Raw genomic sequence first — 27,183 nt, 5'->3', positions numbered from 1 at the left:
TCTGGCTGCCCTAACCCGGGCCTCTTCGCAGGGCTTTACAGCATTGCCTTCAGTCTGGGCCAAAGATTCACGACGGGGCTGCCCTATGCTCCCCCGCCCGTCCCACAGCACGGAGACAATCAAGAACTCGGCAGAAAAATCTGGCTGAGACAGGCCTTGTAAAGCTTGGCACATATCAAGGTTAACTGGATGGGCCAGGGAGAATGGACGGCGCCAACAACCTTACCGAAACCCCAGACTCCATCACCCTGTGACGCTGCCTCAGGGCCAGTAAGCCAGACACACGGTAGCCGCGAATCATCCAAGCCCGGTAGTCGCTCGAACCTTACCTTATGCTGTCCCGAACGAGTGACAAGATGCCAAGGTCTTGAGAAACTCAGCCTCAATGTCGAATCCACCTGTGGTGTGGTTCTTTGCATTTCTCACACCACAAGCCCGAGGACCCCTGCCGTCTGGCTTGTCAGTCTCATGGGAAGCCTTGGCCGCCGACCTTATTCGACCCGGTAGGCGTTGGTCGACGTCAACGTTCATCGCAAAAATCGTACGATGTTGTTTACAGCAGCTACCATCCCCACGTGCTATCACTGGCGATCTACTCGAGCTCATTCGGCTTGTTCAACCGAGCGCCAAACAACTGGAAAAGCTGTTGTTCATTCTCGTGATCCATCTCATACATCATTCGAGGGGTTCCCACGAACATTCAACGTGGCACCTACAACATGCCCTTCTGGACCTCATCCTTTCTCTCCTCCCACAGCGTCTTGCCCGTGCATGAGCAGACTGTCTTATCATTGTCCCACACGCCTGCACTCCTGGCAATCACGCCGACGACCGTGTCCGGGTCATTCTTCAGGATCCCCGCAGACTCATCCTGTCTCGAGACGACCATAGCGTGGCCAATGATTTCCCAGATCTGCAAGGGCTTGTCGAGGTAGGCGCTGCCTCTTCCATCCTTGCCGACTTCAAAGGTGCCCAAGAATCCCTTGGCAGCGGCGCCTTCGCTGCCTCCCGACCAGACAGGGCCCGTCGATGAGGCGCCCGTCTCCAAGTTACCATACTCACGGATTGTTGCTCGGTAGGAGCCGGGGGCTACGCCGCGAAGAGTCAAGTCAATCAGGGTGGTGGTGGGAGACACCTGCACCATTCTAGCCAGTCCCCTGACATCTCGGGTTCGCTCATCATCCCACTTTGATGCACCGCCATTGCCGTCTGCCTGATAGAAAGACTCGAGAATGCTGACAGCAGCGCCTAATTGGTGAGTAAGCCTTTGCGCTCGTGTGTCAAGTTGTCAAGATGAGCAAGTTTAAGAGTGAATACCCCATCTGCCGATGCCAATGCCGGTGCGGCGGTATCTACAAGACGGGATGGGTGGTATCAAGAAACAACTTAATATTCGCCAAGGGGTTACAGGAAATGCAGAATGTGTACTTGGGCAACACCAAAAGCCAGCGCTGGACAGGCAGAAAATTTGTCGCCCAGGGGTGGACGGGAGTGGCGGAGAAGAAAAGAGAGACTTGGTTCAACCTACTGTTTGATACTCCCGAACCTCGCAGGATAGCGTCCCTCCCCGTGGCTTGGATGGCGTCAACGATGGCGGATGGTGCGGCTGCAAAACGTTGCCAAGGGGTTAGTAACGATTGTCAACGAGACGCCAATCTTGACTCTATCGGGTTGAAGGGTGAGAGGCATTTCCTCCAAGCCAAAACAGACTCAAGCCTTGGAAGCCTCAAAGCATAGCTTTGCCCTACTACCGCCCGCAAGAGCCCACCTCCCCCCAGCATCGTGACGAGAGGAAGAGTACTTTCACCAAGCACTTGACGTTGCAGTGCGACGCAGGTAGTTGGGGAAAAGCTGACCGGCGGGCAAAAGATCGTATGGGAGTCCGCCCGTGGGGAAAAGGGAAAAATGATGGTGGGACAGAATTTTGGCCCAACCTCTAAGCCCGCAACATTTCGGCTTGAGAGTTTGCAGCAGAAGGGAGCGTACCTGTGCCCTCGACGGAGAGTAATTGGTCCTTGAGATCGGCCTCGACCTTGGTGATGCCCCCCAGCTTGTACAACGAGTCTGAAACGTCCTTGACGCAGCTGTCACATGTCATGGGCACCGCGAAAACGGTCTAGTGTCGCGTTTCATTAGCAATCCCTTTGGTAAGGAACGGCCAACAACGTCTGGGTTGGGCAGCAGATGGAGAAAAAGTAGACTTGGGGAGAGTGTGCGAGGTGAAGAATAAGGGAAGATGTCAAAGTCCGTCTCGCCGCGCCGTCTTTGCAGGTCGGCTTGGCATAAAGCATGCTGGTCCTTTTTTTTCTTCTTTTCTCACATTGTCTGGAAACAGGACGAGTTGAGGAGAGGACGGCATATTCTGGTGCTGCGGACGGGCGGGCGAGCGGAGGAGGGGGCGAAGGGGAAAGGATAGACGAACCTGAAAAGGATATGAGACGGTCATCGTGAAGGGTCTCGTCAGTCTTGCGCTTGGCTGGTGCGGGCTTCGTAGCAGAGAGCGGTAGTTGTGGAGGAAGTCGGGGAGGCAGTAGAGCATGCTCTGCCCTGCTGGCAACTAACTGTGTGTAAGGTAGTGGTTATGGATGACCAACAGTCGGGTTTTAATCGTTGTCTTCCGCAAGCCTAGGAAATCTTCTATTCACTGGAAGGGAGATTGGCTGTAAATGGTGGTGATGGAAGTTTTGCGAGGTTCTGCTTCTATCCCCTTCCAAGGTGGCATGCCCGCCCAATGGGAGAACCGGATACGCGCCTTTTAATACCTGTATCGTGGGATCCGACAGTGGTGCCTTTGCTGAGAAATCGCCTTACCGGCGAGCCCCTCAGCAGTTCCGGAGCAGCAGGCGCAACAGCAGAGCGATTACGGCTCGCTGTGACGAGCTCAAAGATGCCCCGCCATGACGCCCGGGCCATCTGGTGCCCCTCAACTGTGACATTTCGTAATCGGGGGGGTTGTTCGGCGCTCGGTCGCCGCAGCCGCCGATGGGTGGGATCCAGATTGATGAGTGCTTATCGGATAGGATCACGGGTATAGTCACGTGCACCCGTGTCTCCAAATTTTTGGGAGAGCTCAGGTCATGCGAATTGAAGGTATCGATATCCAACGGGCAGCGCAAACGACCGCCGCGTACAACCAAAGACGAAATACGGAGCGCGACTGCTGGCCCGCTGCCGATCGACTGTCCCTGAATCTATTGGGGCGGAAAAATCCATCAAACAAGCGGCAGGACGGAAATCCAGCTGAGGCGGCTGGCCTAGGAGGTTCTCAAGATGTCGCAAACCCTCGGCCTCGTAAGTCCTTCTCCCCCCGGTCACCAATTGCATGCTCCCCAGCAGCAAAGTCCAGACCGCTGACCATTTCCCCGCGTGGATGACAGACCCGCCTCTCTTATTCAAGAGTATGGCACCAGATCTCGGCCGCGGCGCCGCACGAGACGCTCTCGACGCAGCCGGGCGTGACGCCGCCCTCGCTGGGCCGGCTGGCGTCCCGCATCGCGACGCTGCTGATGGGCAAGCACAAGCCGACGTGGGACCCGTCGACGGACTGCGGCGACTACGTGGTGGTGACGGACTGCGCGGCGCTGCACGTGACGGGGCGCAAGAAGTGGCAGAAGACGTACTACCGGCACAACACGCGGCCGGGCTCGCTAAAGCAGGTGACGATGGACGTGCTGATGGAGAAGCACGGCGGCGCGGAGGTGCTGCGCAAGGCGGTCAGCGGGATGCTGCCCAAGAACCGGCTGCGGGACAAGAGGCTGGCGCGGCTCAAGGCGTTCGAGGGCGGGGCGCACCCGTACAAGCAGAACGTCATCCGGTTCGGGGACGTGCCTGTGGGCAAGACGGGGTGGGAGGAGCAGGTCAAGGCTATTCGCGAGGCTGACTCGAAGAGGATATAAGACGATGGGGGAGGGAGGAGAGTGTGGAGGGGTTTGGGCCGTATGGCGTGTATATTCTGTATGAATATGGGCATCTCAATTGAAGTCTAATGAGTCTCATGGAATTGCGATGTCGTCAATGGGCTTGTGAAGATGGATGGTTGCTGCCTCGGGCAGAGAAGAGTGTGATTTTTGGGGCGTCTGGTATGAGCGGCAGCGAAGATCTGCTGAGATCTTGAAGTAAGATGTTACAGGAGAAGAGAGAGAGGGCTGCGTGTTGCCACTGCACGTCTGTGGTGACTCGAGGCTCGGTCTGTTTCTCTTGATTGTGTTTGAATTTGCTTCTTGCTACGTCCTGACGCTCTTCGTTTCCAAAGAGTGCTCATACCATGTCCTAAAGCCTTCATTGAGTCCGACCAGTGGAGTGTGAAGTGAAGAAAGACGTCGGCCCAGACTTCATTTGTGAGTTCACTTGATGGCTAGTAAATATGTCTGTTGGTATACTCTATGTCCGTTTACTTCAGGTACTTCGAAGCAAGGACGGGAAATGATAATGTCCTACCCGGGGTCAAAATGGAGCTGATGCTCAGTGACCGTTCATATGCTATGGTGTTGACGTTATTGCGTACACATGACTTGAGCCATGAGAAAACTATCTACTTGAGTTTGGTAATCAACACTTAAAGAAAGCTAGGCCTCTGATCGGATCTGACGGTGGCAATATCCTACAGCTATGGGGACGGAGAACGACGTCCAATTAATAGACGTAATTTCACCGGAAAATTGTTCGTTCACCATTGCTTCCAGTCGCGGCCAAATTCACGTTCTTCAGCTCATGATGACGATGAGACGATCATGACTGGTCCTCATGTTAAGATGCATATCTCTTATCCCGCTTGCCATAAGATGAGGTGCTAAAATTGGGCGCCATGTTATTACACTTGAACTCACGATAATCTTTACATCACTCATTTGAACCGAGACGTTGCAATTTAGCACTTGATATCATTGCTCTAAGTCATTGCTCGTTATTACAGTAAAAAATACCCAGCCAGATGCGGGTAGAAAATGCATAGACGCCGGGATAAATGCAGTGCAGGCTTCAAATCCTCTCCATCTCATTCCCTCTCAGAAACGGCCCAACCCTTACAACTTGGCCGTCTCGTTCTTGGCAGAGCGCGCGACCTCGCACCTGATGAGACCATTCGGGCCGGACTGCGGCGCGTACACCTCGGCGTCCTTGCCTGTGTTCTTCAGGCCGTTGTGCCAGCTGAGGTCGATCTCAAAGTAGTGCTTGTTGGGGAGCGTGTACGTGACGGTGAGGACCTCTGGCACGACGGCGAGGATCTGCTCGCACATCTTGTACATTGTGTTCTGCACGCTGGCGCTCTCGTCCTCGGCAAAGGTCTTCATGGTGATGTCGCGGGCGGCCTGCCAGGCCGGGTCGAACTTGGGGACGGCGGCCCTGACGGCGGCGACGTCGGGGAACTTCCAGGACCACTGGGCGTCGACGTCGGTGGAGAGGATGCGGTCCCAGGTCTCGGGGAGGGTGGTGTACTCGTCGCGGACGAAGCCGTGGAAGGCGGAGCCGGTGCTCTTGAGGACGGTGAGCTTCTGGATGGCGGAGGTGAGGGCGATGCCGTCCTTGCGGGAGATGCGGGCCTCGACGTTGCGGGTCTCCTCGCCATCGCGGAAGAAGGAGTGCGGGTGCGGCTTGCCGTCGACGGTCATGCGGGTCCAGCGGTGCTGGACGATCTTGATGTTGGCGGCGTGGATGTGCTTGTAGGTGTCGAGGAAGTGGGTGCCGAGGATGGAGGCGTAGAGCTCGGGCGGGTTGATGGGGTTCTCCTTGGCCTTGATGTAGATTGTGTTCTTGATGGAGTCGGTGGCGACGACGACGCTGTTGTCGGCGACGGTGTAGGAGGTCTCGATCTCGCCCTCGAGCAGGCAGCAGACGGTCATCTCGGTGACGGTCTGGGAGTCGCCGTGGCGCTCGACCTTGTACACGCGGACATTGTCCTTGCCGTAGCGGGCGGAGGCGAGAGCGGGCATGTTGGCGGTTGTTGTTGTAGGTTTGAGAGAGGGTATCACAGGGAGAGGTGGTTATGAGACTTATCACGGGGTATGAGATGGGTGTGAGATAAGGACCGCTGTTGGAAAGGACTGGAAGCAAGATGTGATGGCTTGAATGTGAGAGGAGTGGTTGTTGTTGAGGTTGGGGATGAGATGAGGTGGCACGGAGGACAAACTAGAGGGAGAGGAGATAGTCATCGAGGGGCCCGATAAGTGTTTATATATTAAGACGGCAAGGTTGAGAGCTCTTTGCTTGCCTCTCAAGCTCACCTTAGCCTCGTTGAACGTCACCCATTACACACAAAGCTGCCAGGCCCCCGGAGATAGATAGCGTAGTCGCGTCTTGAGTCGGCACGTTTTTTTGCCCTGGCCCGCGGGACGCCATCAGGGGACCCAATGAGCCTGGCCGAACTGACCCGGTTTGCTTGATAGGGCCCGGCAGCCGTGGGGTAAGATGGTCTCATTGGCGTGGAGTGGAGCCCCCGGAGCCCGCCGATGTCCCTTGGGGGCAGCCCGCCGCACTCAGCCGCTTCAGTGGGAGCTTGACTACGGCTCTCTGCGCCAGGCGGGACGGCGGGGAACGCTGGGCAATTTGTCTACCTATGAAAAAAAAAAAAAAAAAAAAAGCAAACGCCTTTCGGTCAATGATGGACTAGTGTAGGGTTTCTGCAGGGTCCGCATTGAGGATATTGACACGGGACTCGGGGTCTGTTGGTTCATCTTTCGTGTAATTGTTACTCCCACGCTGGTGATCACTGGCTGAAGCACCACCTTACCACCACAGCATCATGGAGAGATGTATCCGAGTCTAGCGAAGTTCACTTGGATATCCGTCCAATGGGAAGGCACCCAACAGAGGAAGAGTTTGCGCCGTTGAGCAGTCAGAATGACACTGAATGTTTGCATGTACCGCATAGTGCAACAACTCTGGCAGATCCTAGAGGCTCACGGAACCCCACATCATCATGCAGGTCCTTCTCAGCAATCCCAAGGGCCCGGCCGACCATCTGCCGCCCCTCCCCGAGCCTGAGGTGAGAAGAAGGCCAAGTGAGGCGAGGTGACGACCGATAGGATCCGGGACCCCCGCTTCTTCGGTGGTGTGTGGGTAAGTATGAGGCCGAAGGGCCGAAGATCAAAAGCCGGTTCATGATCCTGACAGAAATAATTCTGTTTATGTTCACGCTAGTAGCAGCACTCGATCGCTCGCGCTCGGCGGCGGGGAGCCTTATCGCACGCACAGATGGACGTCTCCGAGGGCATCGAACGACTTGTGGAAGGGAGCCGGCCGCGTTTCAGCATTGGCAGTGACAGTCTGCGCTGTGGCACGAGCAGCTTCAGACGGCAAGGGCTTTCCTCGGGAGGATAAAGTAGGATGGTCCATGGTTCGTGGTCCGTGGTGCATAGTTGCGAGCATGATGAAGGTCTCGTCTTGTACGGAGGAGCAGTTGGCAGTCCTGTGCCAAGATCTGTGTCTGGTCTTCTAGTGGCTTTATCCGGATCTCTGGCCGTGTGTTGCAATGCGCTTTATGCCAATGGTACTGGGCAACCGAAGGCGAGCTGGTTGTCATCTTTGGCTTTTTAGGTTGTTCGGATCAACGGCCATTCTAGACTGCCGTTCCGATCCCATGTGCTGCTAGTGATGTGTTGCGATGGAAGAACGGTTGAATCGTGTGCCAATATGCCGTTGACGGGACGGCAGACGTAGACGGTGGACGGGTCATCAGATCGCACGGCAAGGGCACTCATGAATGTGGACATGAGGCTATCTCGTCTTGCAAGGTGAGCGGTGTAGGTTGGCCTGCATCTCGGTCAAATCTTCCAGGTGCCTTTCTCAGCTGTGCCTTCGATTTTGGTTGGCCTTAGGTAAGGCAGTGCAGCAGTTGAGCGCACCTTAGGCACGCACTGGACGCCCACTTCTCCACCACATTACAGTGGGGACTCAAAAGTCTGAATCCACCCCTCCATTTTCCCGCTACCCGCATTATAACCCCCTCACTTTAATTAATTATAAAATATATATTTTTAATTATAGTATAGTAAAACTATAGTTAAATTAAATATCTAAGCTTACTAATTAATATTATATATACTACCCCTATACCTAAATTATAGTTTTAAGTTATTATAGTAGAAACTTTATAAAGCTTTAAATCTTAGCTTAAGGGATAGCTTCTTATATTATAGTTAATTACTATTTAAATTTATCTATATCTAATTTGTTCTATTTAAGTTTAAATACTTCTAAGTATAGATAATATAAGTTATACTTTATTATATACTAAATATACTTAATAGGGTTAAGATCTAATAAGTAAAATAGCTACTTTAGCTAGGAAATTCCCTATATAAATATCTATTTTATAGTTTTCTTAAATAAATATATAGATATATTATCTTAGATAAAATATCTTATATTATCTATATTTAGTATATATCCCTCTTAGAGAGTCTAAATATAGCTATTAAAGCTATATCTTTTCTTCTTAGTAGTATTATCTTATTTTATAAAGATAAAGAGGCTTTTTAACTCCTTTTATATTATACTTTATATTATAATTAAGATATTTACTTTTATATAGCTTATAAGGTTAATAAATTATATATCCTATTATTTATATAGTAATTAAAATACCTAAGCTAAGAGTAATAAAGTATTATTCTAATAGGAAGATTTATTAAAAAACTAAGACTATATAGGGTTATAGTTAGTAAAAAAGCTATTAGAAAGGGTATTATTATAAAGTAAGATATAATTATTAGTTTTTTAACTTTTAGAAGCTACTTATATAAAAATTTAAAGTACTTAGTAGTTACTTCTTTTATAATAAATAGTCTTTTTATAGTTTTCTATTTCTTAAAGTTTATTTTATAGAAAATATACTTAATAATATTAAGATTTATATAACCTTTCTACTTAATAGTAAACTAATAGTAAGTTAACTAGTAGTTCTTTTTTATAGAGTATATAATAGCCTATTTATCTTACTATAAAAACTACTTAAGATATTTTTATTAAAGTTCTAAGTTAAAGTTATAGTTCTAGTTAAAACATTAAAATATTTTTTATACTACGCTATATAAATAGTTAAAAAGGTTAGCTATATTATACTAAGAAACCTTATATATTATAACTACTATAATAGTAATACGCTATAGATCTATTAATTTATCGTTTAAACTTCAACCTACTAATAAAATAGAAGTAAAAGCGTGTAAATTAGGTATAATTTACGAAAGTTATGGAGTAGCGAAGCTGGAGTAGTGGTAGGAGGGAGATGCGCCGACGCGCGTTAATAGCGTTGGTGGATTCAGACTTTTGAGTCCCCACTGTAGTGCTGCCGTAGCACTGACTGGACTGACCGACGCGCTGTGCTGCACCTCCCGTAGCTGGCCCGAGTCGAACTGGAACAGACCTGACGTTGTGACACAGCACCACTTCGACAGCGACCTCCCTGCCCCCTTGAACCACCAAAGCAGCGCAACGGCGGCTCCCCCACTCCCAAAGTCGGCACCAGGCTGTGGATGACAGGCTGCACACTGCACAGAGGTTGGAATGTCCGTGGCAGAGGTGTGGCACAACGCAACGCAACGCCCCAGTGAACACCAACACAACGACCGCTTCCACCACGACCACCTACCCCATCTCGACACGAACTTGGAACTTGAACAACTTCCCGATCGAACGAGCTCTCATCATTTCCTGCGAGACGGTCCGACGTCAAGAACCCGCCCGGATACTGCCCGCCGACCGGCACCCCTTTGCGCATATCCCGTCCTCAGCTTCGAACTCCATCGCATCTCCACCAGCACCGCCAACCTGCCTTTGTATTGGCTTCTGCAAGCTGCCGACCGACTTCACAGGCCTGCCCAACGCATCGCGACCCGAATTACAACCTCCCAGAAACCCAGCTCGAGCCTTCCTCCATCAACTGCTTTCCCACGACCGGTCCAACGTCGCACCCCTCCGACCCACGATTGAAACTCCATCCTCCTATCGCGAAACCCTCCCCGATCGGCAAAGGTCCCAAATCTGTCGCGCGAACCCAATCGATCAGTCTACCCCCAGTCTTGGACTTCTACAACAATCTCTTAGACTTTCCGCAATAACAGTTGCCCGAATGCAAGGACTTTGGGAGCGGCCCCGGAAAAAGGTGGTATCATAGAGAGGTATACCCGCCATGCTGGGCGCATCCGCAACCCAGTCCCAAAAGGCATTGTCGCCTCAATCGTCCACTCCCAGCGTCAACACGCTCAATCCCAGGCCCAGTTTCGAGCGCGAACCCAGCAGCAGTGGTCTCCAACCGCCCCTCAGCTCTACAAATGGCCCAAGAAGTCTGGGCGCCTCGGGCGTCAGCTTCGCCCCGCGAGGCTCTTCCCTCAACCCCTCCATCGCCCCGGGAAGCTTCAGCTCCGAGCTGCGCAGCCAGATGATGCCCTCGCGCTCCGGTTCTCGCGGCGACATCTACGCCATGGACAAGGTCGACGAGGTCGACGGCATCTCTGCTGCCGAGCAGGCCCTCGCCAATCTGCGGGAACAGCTGAACCGCGAGATGAAGATCAAGGATGGTAGCGAGAACATGCTCGAGGCCCTGAACGCTAAGAAGGCCAAGCAGACGAAAGAGCAGAGGGCCAAGGTGGAGGCGGAGCTCAAGGCATCCAACTCGCGTATCCAGCTCTTACGACAGAAGATTGCCGACGCCCAGAGATTGAAAACGACGCCCACTACGCCTACGAGGCAAAGAACCGACGGCTTCTTTCCGCCCAACAACGGCTTGCGATCGCCCCCCAGTGCTTCCCGCAGTGGTGCAGGATCTGACGCCGAGGATGTGGCCGAGCAGTCGCCGACCTTCCTCTTGGCTGAGCTGCTTCAGGCGCTGGAGCAGGAGGGTATGCCTCCTGAATACTATGTCAGCCGCGGCAATAGCCTTGTAGATCTCTTCAGAAGGCATCCAACTCTAAAGTACGACCTGGTCTGGTCTGTTTTTGGTCTACGAATGCAAGTCATGCTTCTCAGCGAGGCCAGGGAAGTGGTAGCAGCCGGTTACAGGATGATTCGATACGCCATATCAGATGTGTCATCTTTGAGGAAGATTCGCAGCTTAAACACTGATATCATCGTCGTGACGTGAGTTATTCCATCTCATCTCTTTGGCAAGGACAAGTAGCTAACTTTTGGACAGATCTCTGATCAAGGATCGAAAAGCTGATCTAGAGCGCGAGCAAGCACTCAAGTTTGTCCGAGCCTTTTTGGATGTCAAGGACGGCGTCAAGGAGATTTCGAGGGCCGTCGTTCGCACCGTTGCAGCTGTTGCGGAGCAAGCTGAGGACCGCCTCAGGTCGATCTGCCTCGAAACCCTGGCCGAAATCATGCTCCGCGACCCCGCGTTGGCTGTAGCCTCTGGAGGTCTGTCGCCACTTTCAGAGGCGCTCATCGAGGGCACATACAAGTCACCCGAAACACTCACTGCCTCTTACATGCAGATTCTGGACAACCCACAGAAGAGGATTTATTTGCGCTCTGGTTATGATCTGGAGGTTCTTTTCACGGCGTTTACAGACATCATTCTCGCCAACGAGAGCCTGCTAAAGCAGAACTCTAAAGCCATCACCAAAATCTTGAAGAGCTGGCCAGGTCTCATGATGCTAACCATGCATGACTCCCGAGCCATCAAGTCGTTGCTCACCAGCATGGTGCTCCCCCAGGCGGCCATCCGAGAGACCGTTATTGATCTCATCTACCTGCTACTTCGGATCAAATCTCCCTCGTGGGCCTCCTCGTTCCTTGCCGGCCGTAGGTTGACGACATACGGACGAGTGGCAAGCCTCAAATCAATGCCCAATCAGCAAGCACCACTGGCCATCAGCATGCCTCATGAAGATGACGGCGGGGAGCAGAACTTCATGGATCATTATACAGCCTTGCTCCTGGCGACATTTGTCAAAGCTGGTTTATTGGAAAATCTGCTCCAAGTTGCCAGAACAAGCGAGCCGGCTTTGACGAGAAAAACTTGCCTTCTCATCGGGGAGGTACTCAAGTTGTCCAGCAGACTGCTTCCCGCCTCTTGGAGCAATGACTTACCATTACTTCCCGACCTCTTTGCTGCCGCCACCCAATTCAAGGATGACAACAGATTCGTTGCGTCAGGTATAGTGTACCAGATAAGTTCTGTGAGCAAGACGTTGTACAGGAGTTCCTCGTCATCCGCCACCGCTGGCGCTCTGCCTTCGAGTGATAGTATGGGAAACCTCGCAGACATGCACCGCAAAGGCAACGCAGGAGTTGTGGTTCAAGAGGGCGCAATCCGGCAGTTGCTAGTCGAGTCCAACGTCTTGAACAGCTCAAATTACATGAAGTGGAACTGGGACGTCATCTCCCGAATCATCGATGGGCCGCTTCAAGATGGCAAACGACTGGACGAAGTCAACAGGGTTTCCAAGTTCATGAACAGGATCATGAGTTTCTACAGGCCGTTTAAGCACCGGTTCTCAGACCTGTCGACCAACAAGAACACCCAAAAGTACGTCAGAGTTGGCTGTGCGTTGATGCACACCTTGCTGCAGTCACCGGAAGGTGTCGACTACCTGCAAGATCATAAGCTGCTAAGACAAATAGCGGAGTGCCTCGCTCAGTGTGATCCAGTAAGTTCTATGGTAATAGCGCCATCCAGACAAAGACTAACACACAAAACAGAGCAGTGGACTCACTTCTGCCGATCCAATGTTCTCGCCCGGTCGCCTGCAGAGCACTCTTTGTGCCGGCTATTTCCCAATGTTGGGGGTTCTTAGCGGCGATCCTAAAGGCTTAGAGCTTCTTCAGCGATGGAGAATGTTCAACATGATGTACCACATCCTTGGACATAAGCAGCGTCCCGATCTGATCAAACTCCTTCTCGCCAACTTCGACTATAGCGTCCCAGGCCACCCTCGAGTGCTAATCGAACAGGCACTTACGTCCGGGACAAGGGAGATTCGAATCATTGCTACCAATGTCCTGCGGAAATATGCCACTCGACCTTTTGATGCGTCGCAACCTTCTCACGGCAAGGTGGATTGGAAGTGGGCGATAGAGAAATTGGTCGACCAGCTATATGACCCCGAGGTAGAGGTCTGCCGGACCGCGGTTAAGATCCTCGAGAAGGCGTGCAATAAGAAGGCATATCTGGAGTACGTCGTCCAATGTCGTCCAACGATGGACCATCTTGGAGAAATCGGCGCCCCTCTCCTCCTTCGGTTCTTGTCCTCCTCAATCGGCTACCACTACCTCGACGGTGTTGACTATATCAGCAACGAGATGGATGATTGGTTCCTCGGCCGGAACGACTCGTATGTTGGTGTTATTGAGACCAGTCTGGCGAAGGCGTTCCTCGAGAACCCGGAAGAACACCAAAACCGGATGAACATGGTGGACGAAGCTCAAGCAGAAGCCGAGCCAGAGAACCACATTCCGCCACACTTTTACCGCGAGCTTGCACGCACACAAGAGGGCTGCAAACTGCTGAGTGACAAGGGGCATTTTGCAGAGTTTGCCAGCACTATCAAGGAATACGGGATGCAGTCGGAGGATCCTGAGCTCATGCTCAAAGTCAAAGCATCTATGTGGGCTGTTGGCAACGTAGGGTCAATGGAGCTGGGGGCTCCCTTCATTGAGTCTTGCGATGTCGTGGAGGACATTGTCAAGATCGCCGAAGAGCACGAGGTGATGAGCTTGCGAGGTACAGCCTTCTTCGTGCTGGGACTGATCTCAAGATCGGCGCACGGTCTTGAGATCCTCTCGGAATGCGGATGGGACTCCAACTTGTCCCCTAGGGGGGAATCGTTGGGCTTCTGCATCCCGAACGACCTGACCAAGTTCTTCTCTTTCAAGCCTTGGAAGCATGCCATTGCGTCCAAGATCGCGCTCCCCAACACGCAGAAGACTTTTTTGGTTCCGCCACCTCCCACCGAAGCTCGCCCGCCCCTGGAGAAGGAGGAATTACCAGCCTTCACCGACGAGGTTGCCACTAACCAACGAATTCTCGACTTGGTTGTTGACCTTGGCAACATGGTTCTCTACAAGCGCGCTATGGGCGAGCTGATGCAGATCCGGCAGCACAAGGTGGCGGGCTTTAGGTCACCAAAGATGTTCAAGCGGATCATGACGATGCTTGAGTACAATCACTACCGCCTACCAATTAGGCGGATGGTGATAGAAATGTTCGACAAGAACGTTCTTCGAAGAATCGTGTTCGATGAGGACAGCGACAGCGACGACGAAGACGACGAGGATGAGGAAGCAGAGGAAGAAGAAAATGGGTCTTCTTCTGGGGATGAGAATCGCACTGAGAGGCAGAGGAGCATCTCAGACCCGTCCGAATTGGAGAAGGACAACCATCAGCCGCGGGCAGAGCGATCGGACAGTCTGAGTTCGGATCAGACGGATGACTTTGCGGAGACGGCGTGAAGCTACGTCGTTGTACTATAGAACCGCAAAGTTTCACGGGGGACTTCGCATATGGAGGGAAATGAGGTGGATTTGAAGCTGCGTCGGTGGCACCCATGATGAGGCGTTTTGTTACTATTGGTCTTTTTTGTACTATATCTCGGGATTTTGGGGGATGGATACGTCGAACTGGCCGAGATTCAGGCCAAGCACAGAGAAGTTCTCTGGGAAATCACGAAATGTCCATTTGGGAGCGAGCAATGGATAGGATGGAGTCGGGCGGCCATCTGCGTAGCGATTCCCGGGGAGCTGGGTGTCGGCAGGAAGGCAATTCAAAAGTCACTGGTTCACTCATCTCGTTATATTGTGCACATGACATCAGGGCCTTGATTGAAACCCAAAATATCGTGGGGAGACGCGAAAATAGGGCGCGGGAAGGCGCGAAGATAGGGCGCGGGAAGGGACTGCGTGCTCTGGAGTACCTTACCTCACAAAACTTGGTGACTGCCCCGCCCCCACCTTGAGTGACATCTACGAGCCACCACGGCCTCCGACGCCAACCGACCCGGGCGGGTGCCTGCTTCGGAGCTTCAAGTAATATCGTCTGCCGTTGCGGTTCTCGATCACAACCTTAAACTTCCCCAGGATTTTCATAATCGGTTTCCGCGAAGCAAGCATGGTCTCTGGGCGAGTACTGGTCATCGCCGGCTCGGATAGCTCCGGTGGAGCGTGAGTAATCACCCAAGATTTTCCCCGTCCTTAGAGCAAAGTTCACTGACGTGATGCTGTATGGTTCGCAGCGGGCTAGAGGCAGACCAGAAGGTCATCGCGGCTCATGGGTGCTATGCCATGACGGCCACGACCGCTCTCACCGCGCAGGACACCACGGGAGTGCACGACATTCACCATGTGCCGCAGGACTTCCTGGTCAAGCAGATTGATGCCTGCGTGAACGACATCGGCGTCGACGTCGTCAAGACTGGCAAGTTGCGCCTTTCCACCCTTCGATTTTCGATGTCTGAGGCTCTTTTCTCACGGAGCTGCATTGGCTGACGAAGGGCGGACTTGTAGGTATGCTGGCTTCGCCTGCCACGATTGGGACCGTCGTCGAGGCTCTGAAGAGGCATCGCGTGCCGAAGATTGTTGTCGACCCCGTCATGATTGCGACCAGCGGCGCGGAGCTTCTCCCGAGAGATGCCGTTGCCGAGCTGCTTGAGGGGTTGTTGAAGATCACGACGGTTCTTACGCCGAACATCCCCGAGGCCAAGTTGCTTCTGCAGGATGCTGGGTTTGAGGGCGCCGAGGTTGCTTCCGTGGCGGATCTGGAGGAGATGGCGCGAAAGGTGAAGGGTCTTGGGCCCGAGTGGGTGCTTGTCAAGGGCGGGCATGCGCCGTTCAAGGCGGACTTCACCGTTGCGAAGACGGAGGAAGAGAAGAAGGTTGTTGTGGATGTGTTGTATGGCGAGGAAGGGTTTGTGAGGATCGAGAGCCCGTATCAGGCGTCGAAAGACACGCATGGGACGGGCTGCTCGCTTGCATGTGAGTTTTCTTTTTGAAATGTTGTCTGAAGAGTGATACTGATGGGTTGCAGCTGCCATTGCGTCGGGCCTTGCAAAGGGGTTGAGCGTACCTGAAGCTGCGAGGGCTGGGGTGAGGTACATTGAGGCTGCGATCCGGACGGCGCCTGGGTTCGGAAAGGGGCATGGGCCTTTGAATCACTTTCACTCCATTCAGACTCTGCCTTTTGCGCCGTGGGTTACCTCTTCCGTCTCGGTGGTGACTTCAACTGACAATATACAGGGGACGGTTCATCGAGTACATGCTAGCAAGGCCTGATGTCAAGGACGTATGGTCAGAGTTTGTGTACCATCCCTTCGTTATGGCTATGGGTGATGGGACGTTACCTTTGGAGTCATTCAAGAAGTATCTTATCCAGGATTACCTCTATCTGGTTTGTGATGTTTCCCCTCCTCATTGAATCCTTGCTGACTTGGGTAGGTTCATTTCGCCAGAGCCAACTCCTTGGCATCTTACAAGGCGAAGAATATTGCGGACATCTCAGCAGGTGCCACCATTGTCAGCCATATCGCCCGCGAGATGTCTCTGCACATCGATTACTGCAAGGGCTTCGGAATCACAGTGCCTGAAATTGAGTCCACCGAAGAGCACCAAGCATGCACGGCTTACACCCGCTACGTCCTCGATGTCGGACAAAGCGAAGACTGGATCGCCCTACAGATGGCATTGGCTCCTTGTCTATTGGGCTACGGTGCCGTGGCCAAACAGCTACACGGCGATGTCAATACGAAACGGGACGACAACACGTACTGGAAGTGGATCGAGAATTATGTGGCCGATGACTACGTCCAGGCCGTGAAGACGGGCTATGAGTTGATTGAGAGACATGCCGTTTTGCAAAGTCCTTCCAGCATAGAACGTCTGATCAAGATATTTATTCATGGAACCAAGGTAAGCCCTGCAGAAGATGAGGCTTCCAGCCCGTAGCTGACCCACGAACAGATGGAAATCGGCTTTTGGGAAATGTTCCCTTACCGATGATAAGCAAGACAACCCGGATGGGTTGGTTCATGAATTCTATAGAGTACACAGGAAGAGGGGCCGTTCAACAAAGACTAGACTAGAATTCAAAACGTCGGCAAGAATCTCTCCGACGGCATTGTTCAAACAGCTCGTATTGATGTGGAGGATATTGAGGTCCGGCTGCTGGCGTCATTCGCAGTCTCAAACGGCCTCATACACTCCGCCCTGCTAGAAAAGAAGGTAGTCCAGGCGGGTCAGCTGGGACTCGGGCCAGAAAGCCAAGCACCGTTGTGCTCTTCAGGTATCTGTCGTCCGATGGAATACCGCATATTCTCTTTCCTTGACAGCCCAGCTCGGGTGTGCATGCCGCAGCATTACGGACGCCAAACACTGAGAGAAGAAAGTGCTTCCCTGCTTGGCATATGTAACTCGAAATGAGGCCAGATGGTTTCCAATCACTCGCAGCTGTTCCCGCAGACAGCGCGCAAATTCTGAGGGAATGGATACGTCGTCCAAACCTCCCAGGTGAGAGAGAGTCATGGGTCATGTTGCAAAGTACGAAGGTGCCTTATCGCGAGTCAGATCCACCGTTACCTAATCATTCCGATAAGAAGGAAGCGGGTCCCACGTGCAGCAGTTCTGCAGGGTTGCATCCACCCCGAAAGGCAGTCTCAGTCCGGCGGTAGGAGGTACGTATCCTTTTGCCTTACCTTAGCAAGCAAAATTGCAAGGTCCCTACTGGCAGCGCCTGCCTGTCGCCGCTGAAAAGTTTTGGCAGCGAGGAAAAAAATTCCTACCCCAGCAAAACGCCTTGCGCACCCAAAACCTTCCATCCATCCATCCTGCTCTTTTATTTTTCTTCCTTCCCTTCTGCATCCCTCTCCCTCTCCCATCACAAACTCCCATCTCACGCAACCAACTCTCTTTTCGGTTCGGTCCAGAAAAGAGCTCTACCTGCGTGCTCTTCCCATCCACGGTCTTTCTTTCTGCCATTTGACATCGCTTCATACGCGAACCCATCGACAAACAAGCTTCTAGCGCGTTCACTGCCTCTCTAGCACAAACATGTCCTACGGCGGCGGATACGGTGGTGGTGGCCAGGGCGGCTACGGAGGAGGTCGTGGAGGCGGTTACGGCGGTGGTCGTGATCGCGGCGACAGAGGTGATCGCGGTGGTTACGGCGGCGGTGGCTACTCCAACGGGTAAGTTTTGATTGATTTCTCTCCTCCCCTTTTGTTCCGACAAAGTCGTTTCGCGAGGCTAGGCTACTGGGGGCTTGGCGCAACACAACACGATGTGACGACCGCCTGTAACCAACCTGAAGCAACCTCGATACGACAGCACGCGGACGTCGGCATTTCGCGTCGTCTCAAGCACATTATCAGAATCATTTTGCTGACTTTTTCCTTACAGAAACGGCTACGGTGGCGGCGGTGGTGGTTACGGCGGCGGCGGCGGTGACCGCATGAACAACCTTGGCGCCGGTCTTCGCCAGCAAGAATGGGGTCAGTATTCATCATCACAGTATGCCACAGAACGATTTCCTAACCCTTGCCGAATAGATTTTAACTCTCTCCCGAAATTCGAGAAGTCCTTCTACAAGGAGCACGAGGAGGTTGCCACCCGCAGCCCGGCCGAGGTCGACTCTTTCCGCCGCAAGCACCAGATGACCATTGCTGGCAACGATGTTCCCAAGCCCGTCGAGACCTTTGACGAGGCCGGTTTCCCCAGATACGTGATGGACGAGGTCAAGGCCCAGGGCTTCCCCGCGCCTACCGCCATTCAGTCTCAGGGCTGGCCTATGGCTCTGTCCGGTCGCGACGTCGTCGGTATTGCCGAGACGGGTTCCGGAAAGACCCTCACCTACTGCTTGCCCGCTATCGTCCACATTAACGCCCAGCCCCTGCTGGCCCCCGGCGATGGTCCTATCGTCCTCATTCTTGCTCCTACTCGTGAGCTTGCTGTCCAGATTCAGCAGGAGATTTCCAAGTTCGGAAAGTCTTCCCGCATTCGCAACACCTGCGTCTACGGCGGTGTCCCCAAGGGACCTCAGATCCGCGATCTCTCCAGAGGAGTCGAGGTCTGCATTGCCACCCCCGGACGTCTGATTGACATGCTTGAGGCTGGCAAGACCAACCTGCGTCGTGTTACTTACCTGGTTCTCGACGAGGCTGATCGCATGCTGGACATGGGTTTCGAGCCCCAGATTCGCAAGATCATCGGCCAGATTCGCCCTGACCGTCAGACCCTCATGTGGTCCGCTACTTGGCCCAAGGAGGTCCGCGCCCTTGCCTCCGACTTCCTTACCGACTTCATTCAGGTCAACATCGGCTCCATGGAGCTCGCGGCCAACCACCGCATTACCCAGATCGTCGAGGTCGTTTCCGAGAGCGAGAAGCGCGACCGCATGATCAAGCACCTGGAGAAGGTCATGGACAACAAGGAGAACAAGATCCTCATCTTCGTCGGCACCAAGCGTGTCGCTGACGACATCACCCGCTTCCTTCGTCAGGACGGATGGCCTGCTTTGTGTACGTTTTACCCTTTGCCTTCGCCTGATCAACAGCTAACAACTTCGCAGCTATCCACGGTGACAAGCAGCAAAACGAGCGTGACTGGGTCCTTGACCAGTTCAAGACGGGCAAGAGCCCTATCATGGTGGCTACCGACGTCGCGTCGCGTGGTATTGGTGAGTATCAGAACCCCCCAACCCTCATGGCAACTTCCAGCAGCCTTGCGCTGTACTTTACTCTTATGTCTAGGGGCTCTCTTGATTGCGCAATTTTGCCTGATGCATTCGTGTCTCCATGGTTCTCTCTGCCTCTGAGCGGAGTCTTGGTCTGGTGTGTAGCCTTTGGCTTGCTATACTCGCTTTCCCACTCTTGTGCCTGCCTTTTGCCAATGGTACAAGCGTGGATACGGCATATCTTGATTCCATCAAGCTGTCCCCAAGATTCCCCAAGCCCGAGGACCCGGTACACTGAACTTTCCAGGATGGCATTTGACGCATACAGACTGCCCCGTCTCCGACGGAGTGAAAGACAGCCTGATATAATTATCAAACATGTCTGGTTCCATGCTGGAACGTTGCTATACCCACCGTGAGGCGTCTGCTAACCCTTCTAATAAGATGTTCGCAACATTACTCACGTGCTGAACTACGACTACCCCAACAACTCGGAGGACTACATCCACCGTATCGGTCGTACGGGTCGTGCCGGTGCCAAGGGTACCGCCATTACCCTCTTCACCACTGACAGTCAGTATCTTCCTTGTCTGGTATTCTGACCCAATCATGCTAACAACTTTGCAGACTCCAAGCAGGCTCGTGACCTTGTCAACGTGCTGAGAGAAGCGCGCCAAGAGATCGACCCTCGTCTCGCAGAGATGACCCGCTTCGGAGGTGGTGGTGGCGGTCGCTATGGCGGCTGGGGCCGCGGACGTGGTGGCGGTGGTGGTAGAAGTATGTTTATCCTCACTCTATGGTTTCGACGGCTATGCTAACAGCCTTTTCACAGACAACAACGCCAACAACGCCCCCCTTGGTGGCGCCCGACGCTGGTAAGGACTTCGCCCGATGGCGAGGTGATTGATTATCCATGCGGCGGCATCTTGCGCTTTCCAATGCAAAATCGGCGTTCACGTAGACGGGGATTTTAGACGCGAGGTACCCCGGACACGCCCATGTGTCCACGCAGTCGGTATCTTTTTCAAGGCTTTTCATTTCCTTAGTGTTTCTTTTATTTGGGCCCATATCGGCTTTGGGTTTGTTTGCGATTATTTCTTCAGGCATGGCCAAAACGTGTATCAGGTTGAACAAAATTAGAGAGGGAACGAGGACGACCACAACGAAGAATGCCGAGAGAGGAACAGCATTAGAGACCCCTCCGTTGGGTCCAGTGACTTTTGACGCTCTTTCCACGAGCAAAAGATTGGGTTGGCTCTGAAGTCGAGCAGTATTGATAGATGACTGTATGCCAGGCAAAGCTCGCCGTGAGGGCGGTATGCTGCTAGGTAGTAATAGGACAATCATCCAACGAACTGCATTTGGAAATTGTGTGATGTCCATATCTTCTTTCCAATTGTGAAGATGCTTCCGCGATACATAAGGCCTCGGAAGCCCCGATTGTGAAGGCGTATGTTAGGTTGACATTGTCTTCCAAGACGTCGATGGAGGGAGGTTGAGGCACGATACGTTCCCCTGGGCCAACGCTGAAGCATTCGATGTTGCTGCCACTTTGCTGTAATGGGCACGTAAGAACTTGTACTACTTTGGTTCTTTTCCCATTTTGTTTCTTTTTCGAACTGTCTGGTCTCGTGTCCTGATTATGCTGTATCCCGAACCTGCGCCATTTCCACGGGTTTCCTAGCCTTTCGACCGTCCGCGAACGAAGAGAAAGGTTTAATCCAAGGCAGTCCTGTTACCGTCATGTCTGGCCTTTTTTTTCTGACAGCGGGAAAGTCTTTATTTAGGTCCTGTCCTGCCAGTGGTGCGTCCAGTGGCCTCGGTCATCGAGACCTTTACGTCACAAATCCTTCTTGACTGTCCGCTCAGATCCGCCTTCCTGCCCGCCCTACTGAAGCCTGGTGATTGCATCCTGATTACAATGAGTCTAAAGCGCTTATCTTGGAGTACATCCGCGAAGTTGGGGCTCGAACTGAAGCAGGGCGTCCACACGATTGGCAGTCTTGCCGTGGCGGATCGGTCTCTCTCCACCGCCGTATACAATTCAAGCCCAAATACATACTATAAAGGAGATATATTGTGGTTTTCAGACAGTATTAGAACAGGAACCAATGTAACCAGGGTTCTTTGGTTGGAACTGGGCGGTGAGATTTGCTAACGTGACATGGCGCAAGTCATGATCGTTGCTGGACGATGCCACGTCAAACCTGAGCGGTCCTCCATCAAGTGGAACTGTCCTACCAGTTTGTGATGTGTATCCTCGATGTATAATCTCGCAATAAAAAAGCCCTCGGATGAAAACTTATCCAAGCCGCCCTTGATTAGGACTTGAGGAACAACCACAGGTATTCTGAGGAGGGCCAAGTAACCTCGATCATGATCGATATGACGCCATGGCGTGCAGTTTTGTGGTTTTGATTTGGCGGTTTCTTCAGTTCAGGGGCATGGAGGTGAATATTTAAAGCTGCGCAGTAGCACCAAAAGCCAGCAACGCTGGGTCACCGACGTCTCCCAGGTGAGTCTATATATTGAAGGATTGATGTTGTTTACCAAACGTTCCCATCAGACAATTTTTTTTTTTTTTTTTTTTTTTCTTTCGCAAAGAAGATGAAGAAGCAAGCCTGGTGAGATGGAAGGGAGAGTACTGGTATTATCACCAAGTCGTTGTAATAGTAAGAACCGCCACCCTCTTGGGTGCTGCATCGCAGAGATCACTATCCCTTTCGCGTAGTCGAAACAAATACTTTCCAAACGACAGCAATGACGCAAGACAGTTGAGTCGTCTTCGACTTTTCCAAGATCGTTTCGAGAGTTTGAGACTCTGGATCTGGGCCCCAAGTTGCCGTAATATCTAACTCCAGCATACATTGCCCGGCAAATTTTCAATTTTGGCTTGTTCTTCCCATGAAAACTGCAGCCTCACGTATTTGTACTACGAAGTGAGAATCCTTCCAGCGACCTTCAAGTTCCAAGCTAAACCCCATGCCAAGACGCAATGGAGGTTGGAGCTCAACGCTGCTGTCAATTCAGAAGCGGCTCAGCGGTGTCAGAAAGGAACAAGACGCCATAACAAGTCTTTCGGCGGTGCTTTAGATAACCCACGCGTACATTGAAATCGAAGACTCAGCGCGATTGTTGTCGAGTAACTCTTCGTGGCCAAGAAGTAAAATTGTTGATTTGGACGTCACACAGTAGCAGGATGGAAGGCCACGAAGTAGGGCCATAGAGGCAGCCGAAGAGTGAGAGAGACAGGCGCTGCTTCTCACCGTCTCTGGCGTATTGCCATACTAGTCTCCTGATATGCGTGAAATCCTTGGTGTGTAACGAGCAAAGATGTGAGGGCAACGGCCAGTCAGCTCTCGGGCACAGACAAGTTGTGGTCAGCCAAGTGATAGCACCAGAGCCTTGTAGAATCATTGGTCACCGTTCAAGAAATCACCAGCAACCTCTCAGCGCAGGTACATATAGCCTGGTCGGGTCTCGAAACAGTCCACCTTACCACTAAGAGAGGGGCGGATTCGCCTTTCTTCATGGCTGGGGCTTCTTTTGCAGGTAGCCGTCTGATCAATAGTGACCGCTGAGACAAGAACATGATCTCAAGCTTGTATTTCCGCGTTAGCCTCGCAACGTACGATCGAGTCTCGAGTCCTCAACCTTGCCGCTGCTCCCATATAAAGCGTCGACAGCTCTCTCATAGTCATAGGAAATTCCACAATTGACAGAGTCCAAGCCATCTTTTCTAGGTCTCTGACATGCAATATCCATGGACATCACCTCTCAAAACACCATGAAAGCCGCAAGCAGGATAACTCAAACCCCCAGAGCTCTGAACTCTAGTCTTCCGCCATCTTCTCCGTCATCCTCGTATCCGTGCAGAATACCCCATCGCCAGGCCCCATTGCACGATCTGAACAACCTGCAAGCCGCTAGTACTCACTCTATCTTGGCCTGGGAAGATCTGCCTCACAAACTTGTCTCGCCTTAAAATCCCTGTCTTCATCTGAGTCTCATTACCTAGTTTCATATCAAGGGGCTCACACTTTACAGAGAATTTATTCAGTCTTCTTACGCGAGGTCAAAATTACCCAGAAAGCGTCGCACATTCCTACATCAAGACCGAGAGCTCAGTGTGCAAAGGTATGAGTATTATCAAAGACACAGGGACACCATCCTCCCATCATTACAAAGAGCCACGCGCGCCCTCACCGATTCCTCCCCGCCAACAAAGCAACGGCCAAGACGACTCCCATGCTGAAATGCCAAATGCCAAAAAAAGGTCCCTAATCCAACAAAACTCCTTGCCTTCCCAAACTCCACTTTCCATGCATGGTGCGCGCGTGTGAACTCGAATCCATTCTCATGCCCGTCACTCCAACTTCAAAACTCAACATGCAACACAGCAGAGTTCCTCGACGATCGAGGCCGCAGTGTATCAATGATTGACGTTCTCCGAGATGAGAATCGACGCTGCCTTGCTTCAACAGGCAGTACTGGCTCAGCATCCGCCAGCATCTTGGCTGCCTGCTGGGCCTGGGACTTGCGACGACGTCTCTCCTTTGCTTCCAACAAGCGCCTCCTGACCCCGGAGCTCTAATCCCACGAGACAAGATCTTTCTGCTTTCCGCTTTCGTCCAGCTCAACCATCTCGGGCGCGAACTCGCCCCGCTCGTCCTCCGCCTCGAGGTCGTCCAGCTCCACCTCAACCTCCTCGCCGTCCTCGAGCCTCATCTTGCCCTTGCGGAGGTAGTCGCTCCGGATGTCCCAGCCGAACTTCCAGACCCAAGCTTCGAGGTCTGAGAAAGCCTGGCCGACGAGGGCCTGCTCGGGCGTAGCGAGTGAGTTGAGCGCTAGAAGCAATTCGTTGAGCCGGCGTTTGTAAACGATCAAAGCCATCCTCAGATCCCGAGCGTAGGCTGGACCGTAGTCAAGGACGGAGCCGTCGAGATAACGCTCGTTGTACACGAGCTGGGCAGTAATAGTCTGTAAGAGGGACCGAGCGAGCTCAGGGCGCTTGAGGGGTAACGTGTAGGCCTTGAGAACGAGAGCCACCAGCATATGCCACCATTGCTGGATGCAGGCTTCGTTGCCCAGGTGCATGCCGACGAGAAAGGCGAACTGTAACTCGCCCACAATATCGTCGTCGCTGATGCCCGCCGTGAGGAGGTGTGCAGTCGCATCAACTGCCTGCTCCGTCCGCGCCGAGCCGATACTTTCCACGTCGTACGTTTTCGCGGCCTGGCTGAATGTAAAGTTGAGCTCGGTGCTCGCCACGACGTTGGGAATTCTCTTCTCGAGCTCAACTTCGGCGGGCAGCATCAGTGCGCCATTCACGCGGTCGGAGGTGTGCACCGCCCAGTCGCCAGCCTGGCGCGCCGTGATCCTGCTGAGCAGACTCGGAGAGATGGCATTAGTGAGCTGCTGCCAGATGTTGGTGCTCCTTGCGAACTCGGGGTCCGGGCTCTGTGACTGCGGCAGCGAGGCGGACGCGGCAGGCTTGACGTTGGCGTTGAGAGCGCGAAACTGGTAGGGCGCTAGTTTGGGGTAGACGTCGCGGATGTTATCCTTTTGGAAGCGGGCCTCGACCTGGCTGGCGGGCTCGCCGACGACCTCGTTGAACTTGTCCCACTGCATGACGTGAATTTTCTCCGTGGCCGAGCTCACGATCCAGAAGCCGCAACGGGTGGTGCTGGCTTCGGTCTCTGAGACCCAGAAAAAGTGCGGGCCGGGCGGGATGTCTCTGACGCCGAAAAACTCGCGGGCAGTGAAGGAAACTGAGTCGTAGCCGATGGTAAAGGAGGCGGGCAGGTCCATGATGAGAACGATGTCGCCGCCACCGAGTGCGTGCTCATGCTGCAGGTGGTCCTGTGGGACGAGGTCCTTCGTATCCTCATTTTCAATGTCGGCCAGAGGGGGCGGCTCGTCGTCGTCGGGTGTGATGTTGGGGTTCATGGCGGCGACTTCTTGAGACAGCGGGGAATCGAGAGGTTGATGGACGTGAAGGCTACCGAGCGGATGAGCGCCGGTGACGCGGATAGATCTGCAGGATAGTGCGGTGGTGGAGACGGAGGAGTCGGACTTGTGCAGGCCCGAAGGTCTGAACAGAGCGGGCCGAACATTGGAGTCGATTGAGGCGGCGGCGGTCATTTTGGAGGCGTTGGGTCCGGTCCCACTACCGTCCAATGATGACACAAGAAGAGGCGCGAAGGGGTACGCGGGAAACTGCTGAATGGCTGCCGATTAAGCCTGCTGGATATCGATCGTGTCGTAGCAAAAAATATTGCAGAGTGATGCGTAATTGGATCCCAGGTAGAAATTAGGATGGATCCGTTGGAGTCGGTAGTGAAGCTGTGATTGTGTTGTAGAGGTAAGTTTTGCGCGAAGGAAACGAGGGTGGAAACAGGCGATAGAAATCAGGTTCGTGTCTGCTTGCGACTTTCCAAACAGCGCAGGATTGGGCGGCGAAGTGTTTTCTTTTTCTCCCCGCGCGAGGTGGAAGGCGAGAAAAATAAAATACACCCAGCAAGGGAGGAGATGCTGTCGAGGCGAGTTCAAGGCAGTCAGCCGTAAACAGTCGGAAACCGCAAGAGCGGCAGAGCTGCGAACGACAGGCGCTGTCGAGCGAAGGTGCCGAACAATAGAAACGAGAGATGCACGGGGAAAATTCAAAGGGTGGAGGGAAGGAGCGAGAAAGAAGATCGTGGAATGTGACGCTGCAGAGGAGGCAACCAAGATTTATTCCAGTCTGGCACGGCACGGCACTCACTCCCACTCGCCGCCATCAGCGTCGCTTCCTGCAGTCATGCGGTGGTTTGGCGACGGACAGTCTGCTCCTTCTCTCGCCTCCCTCCTGGATTTTGCATGCGAGACAAATCTGACCGCAGGCAAATTTCAATTTCCCCAGAGGACCAGCGCCTTCCTTCGTTCCAGACCCCCCTTCTCGTTTCTGTGTAAGACAGCAGCACGGCACGGCAAACTGGCACAGCAGCGCAGAGGAACTCGGGCGCCGTTGCCGTTGGGCGGCGGCCCTCCTGTTCCTGTTCCAGGCTTGACGTCGCTGGACTGCAGACTACGTCATCGGTAGCACACACTAGATGCACTGCTGAGATTGCGGGTGCTCACTCTCTGGCAAGGCCTGCACTGCAACAACATTGGAGGCACTAATGTCGCTCGCTGGAGGGGTAGGTTAGGTTGATTTGCAGCGTCGCGACGATAGCCACAGCGATAAGCGAGCCTCAGCATCGCCACTCACACAATGGACCCTTCCAGACGTCTCGCAACTCGACAACAGACCATGCTAAGCGTTTCCACACAGGGATCGAATAAATCGCGTTTCAATTGAAAAACAACGCGCCACCAATTGCAAAGGAAAGGTGACTCATCATCTTAGACTTGAAAAATCAGACCTTAGTTAATTGTCACGTCGAGTACGCAGTACATTACGTTATGCTGTCAGCTTACCAAGTTGCAGAGTCCCAAAATGCAACCAGCAACTCTGTCAACCAACTACCTTACCTATTGAACCGTTTTGCTCAACGTCAACTGAAACTGACATGGAAAAAAATGGGAACCCACAACACCGTCTTCCAAAC

The 27,183-nt window shown here is 52.9% G+C and overlaps 7 protein-coding genes across 7 annotated transcripts; 4 read left to right on the top strand and 3 right to left on the bottom strand.

The window, feature by feature from the left end:
• Positions 1 to 712: 712 nt before the first annotated feature.
• On the bottom strand, positions 713 to 2,446 carry CCS1 (Superoxide dismutase 1 copper chaperone; the record flags this gene model as incomplete). The annotated part of the gene is made up of 3 exons (XM_036633655.1): positions 713 to 1,248; positions 1,987 to 2,116; positions 2,423 to 2,446. The coding sequence occupies 3 exons, from the start codon at positions 2,444 to 2,446 to the stop codon at positions 713 to 715; spliced, it is 690 nt and encodes a 229-aa protein (XP_036502377.1).
• Positions 2,447 to 3,270: 824 nt separating this feature from the next.
• On the top strand, positions 3,271 to 3,896 carry CGCS363_v001805 (54S ribosomal protein L23; the record flags this gene model as incomplete). Its single annotated transcript, XM_036633654.1, has 2 exons — positions 3,271 to 3,291; positions 3,378 to 3,896. The coding sequence occupies 2 exons, from the start codon at positions 3,271 to 3,273 to the stop codon at positions 3,894 to 3,896; spliced, it is 540 nt and encodes a 179-aa protein (XP_036502374.1).
• A 1,125-nt stretch (positions 3,897 to 5,021) lies between these two features.
• On the bottom strand, positions 5,022 to 5,927 carry uaZ (Uricase; the record flags this gene model as incomplete). The annotated part of the gene is made up of 1 exon (XM_036633653.1): positions 5,022 to 5,927. One exon carries the CDS (start codon positions 5,925 to 5,927, stop codon positions 5,022 to 5,024), a length of 906 nt encoding a protein of 301 aa, XP_036502375.1.
• Positions 5,928 to 10,126: 4,199 nt separating this feature from the next.
• Positions 10,127 to 14,388, top strand: ste20 (Target of rapamycin complex 2 subunit ste20; the record flags this gene model as incomplete). Its single annotated transcript, XM_036633652.1, has 3 exons — positions 10,127 to 11,073; positions 11,129 to 12,587; positions 12,640 to 14,388. 3 exons carry the CDS (start codon positions 10,127 to 10,129, stop codon positions 14,386 to 14,388), a joined length of 4,155 nt encoding a protein of 1,384 aa, XP_036502372.1.
• Positions 14,389 to 15,043: 655 nt separating this feature from the next.
• On the top strand, positions 15,044 to 16,926 carry CGCS363_v001802 (putative hydroxymethylpyrimidine/phosphomethylpyrimidine kinase 2; the record flags this gene model as incomplete). The annotated part of the gene is made up of 7 exons (XM_036633651.1): positions 15,044 to 15,096; positions 15,168 to 15,339; positions 15,426 to 15,906; positions 15,959 to 16,118; positions 16,168 to 16,318; positions 16,366 to 16,836; positions 16,888 to 16,926. 7 exons carry the CDS (start codon positions 15,044 to 15,046, stop codon positions 16,924 to 16,926), a joined length of 1,527 nt encoding a protein of 508 aa, XP_036502373.1.
• A 1,047-nt stretch (positions 16,927 to 17,973) lies between these two features.
• DBP2 (ATP-dependent RNA helicase DBP2) lies at positions 17,974 to 20,473 on the top strand (the record flags this gene model as incomplete). Its single annotated transcript, XM_036633650.1, has 7 exons — positions 17,974 to 18,110; positions 18,322 to 18,413; positions 18,471 to 19,439; positions 19,490 to 19,597; positions 20,039 to 20,167; positions 20,222 to 20,371; positions 20,427 to 20,473. The coding sequence occupies 7 exons, from the start codon at positions 17,974 to 17,976 to the stop codon at positions 20,471 to 20,473; spliced, it is 1,632 nt and encodes a 543-aa protein (XP_036502370.1).
• Positions 20,474 to 24,184: 3,711 nt separating this feature from the next.
• On the bottom strand, positions 24,185 to 25,738 carry CGCS363_v001800 (Protein AAR2-like protein; the record flags this gene model as incomplete). Its single annotated transcript, XM_036633649.1, has 1 exon — positions 24,185 to 25,738. One exon carries the CDS (start codon positions 25,736 to 25,738, stop codon positions 24,185 to 24,187), a length of 1,554 nt encoding a protein of 517 aa, XP_036502371.1.
• Between the last annotated feature and the right edge of the window lie 1,445 nt (positions 25,739 to 27,183).

Source organism: Colletotrichum siamense (assembly GCF_013390195.1).
Source record: "Colletotrichum siamense strain Cg363 chromosome Unknown KSG_Cg363_contig01, whole genome shotgun sequence".
Taxonomy (NCBI): Eukaryota; Fungi; Ascomycota; class Sordariomycetes; order Glomerellales; family Glomerellaceae; genus Colletotrichum; species Colletotrichum siamense.
The sequence above is the reverse complement of the archived record's forward strand: the minus strand, read 5'-3'. Positions and strand labels throughout refer to the sequence as shown.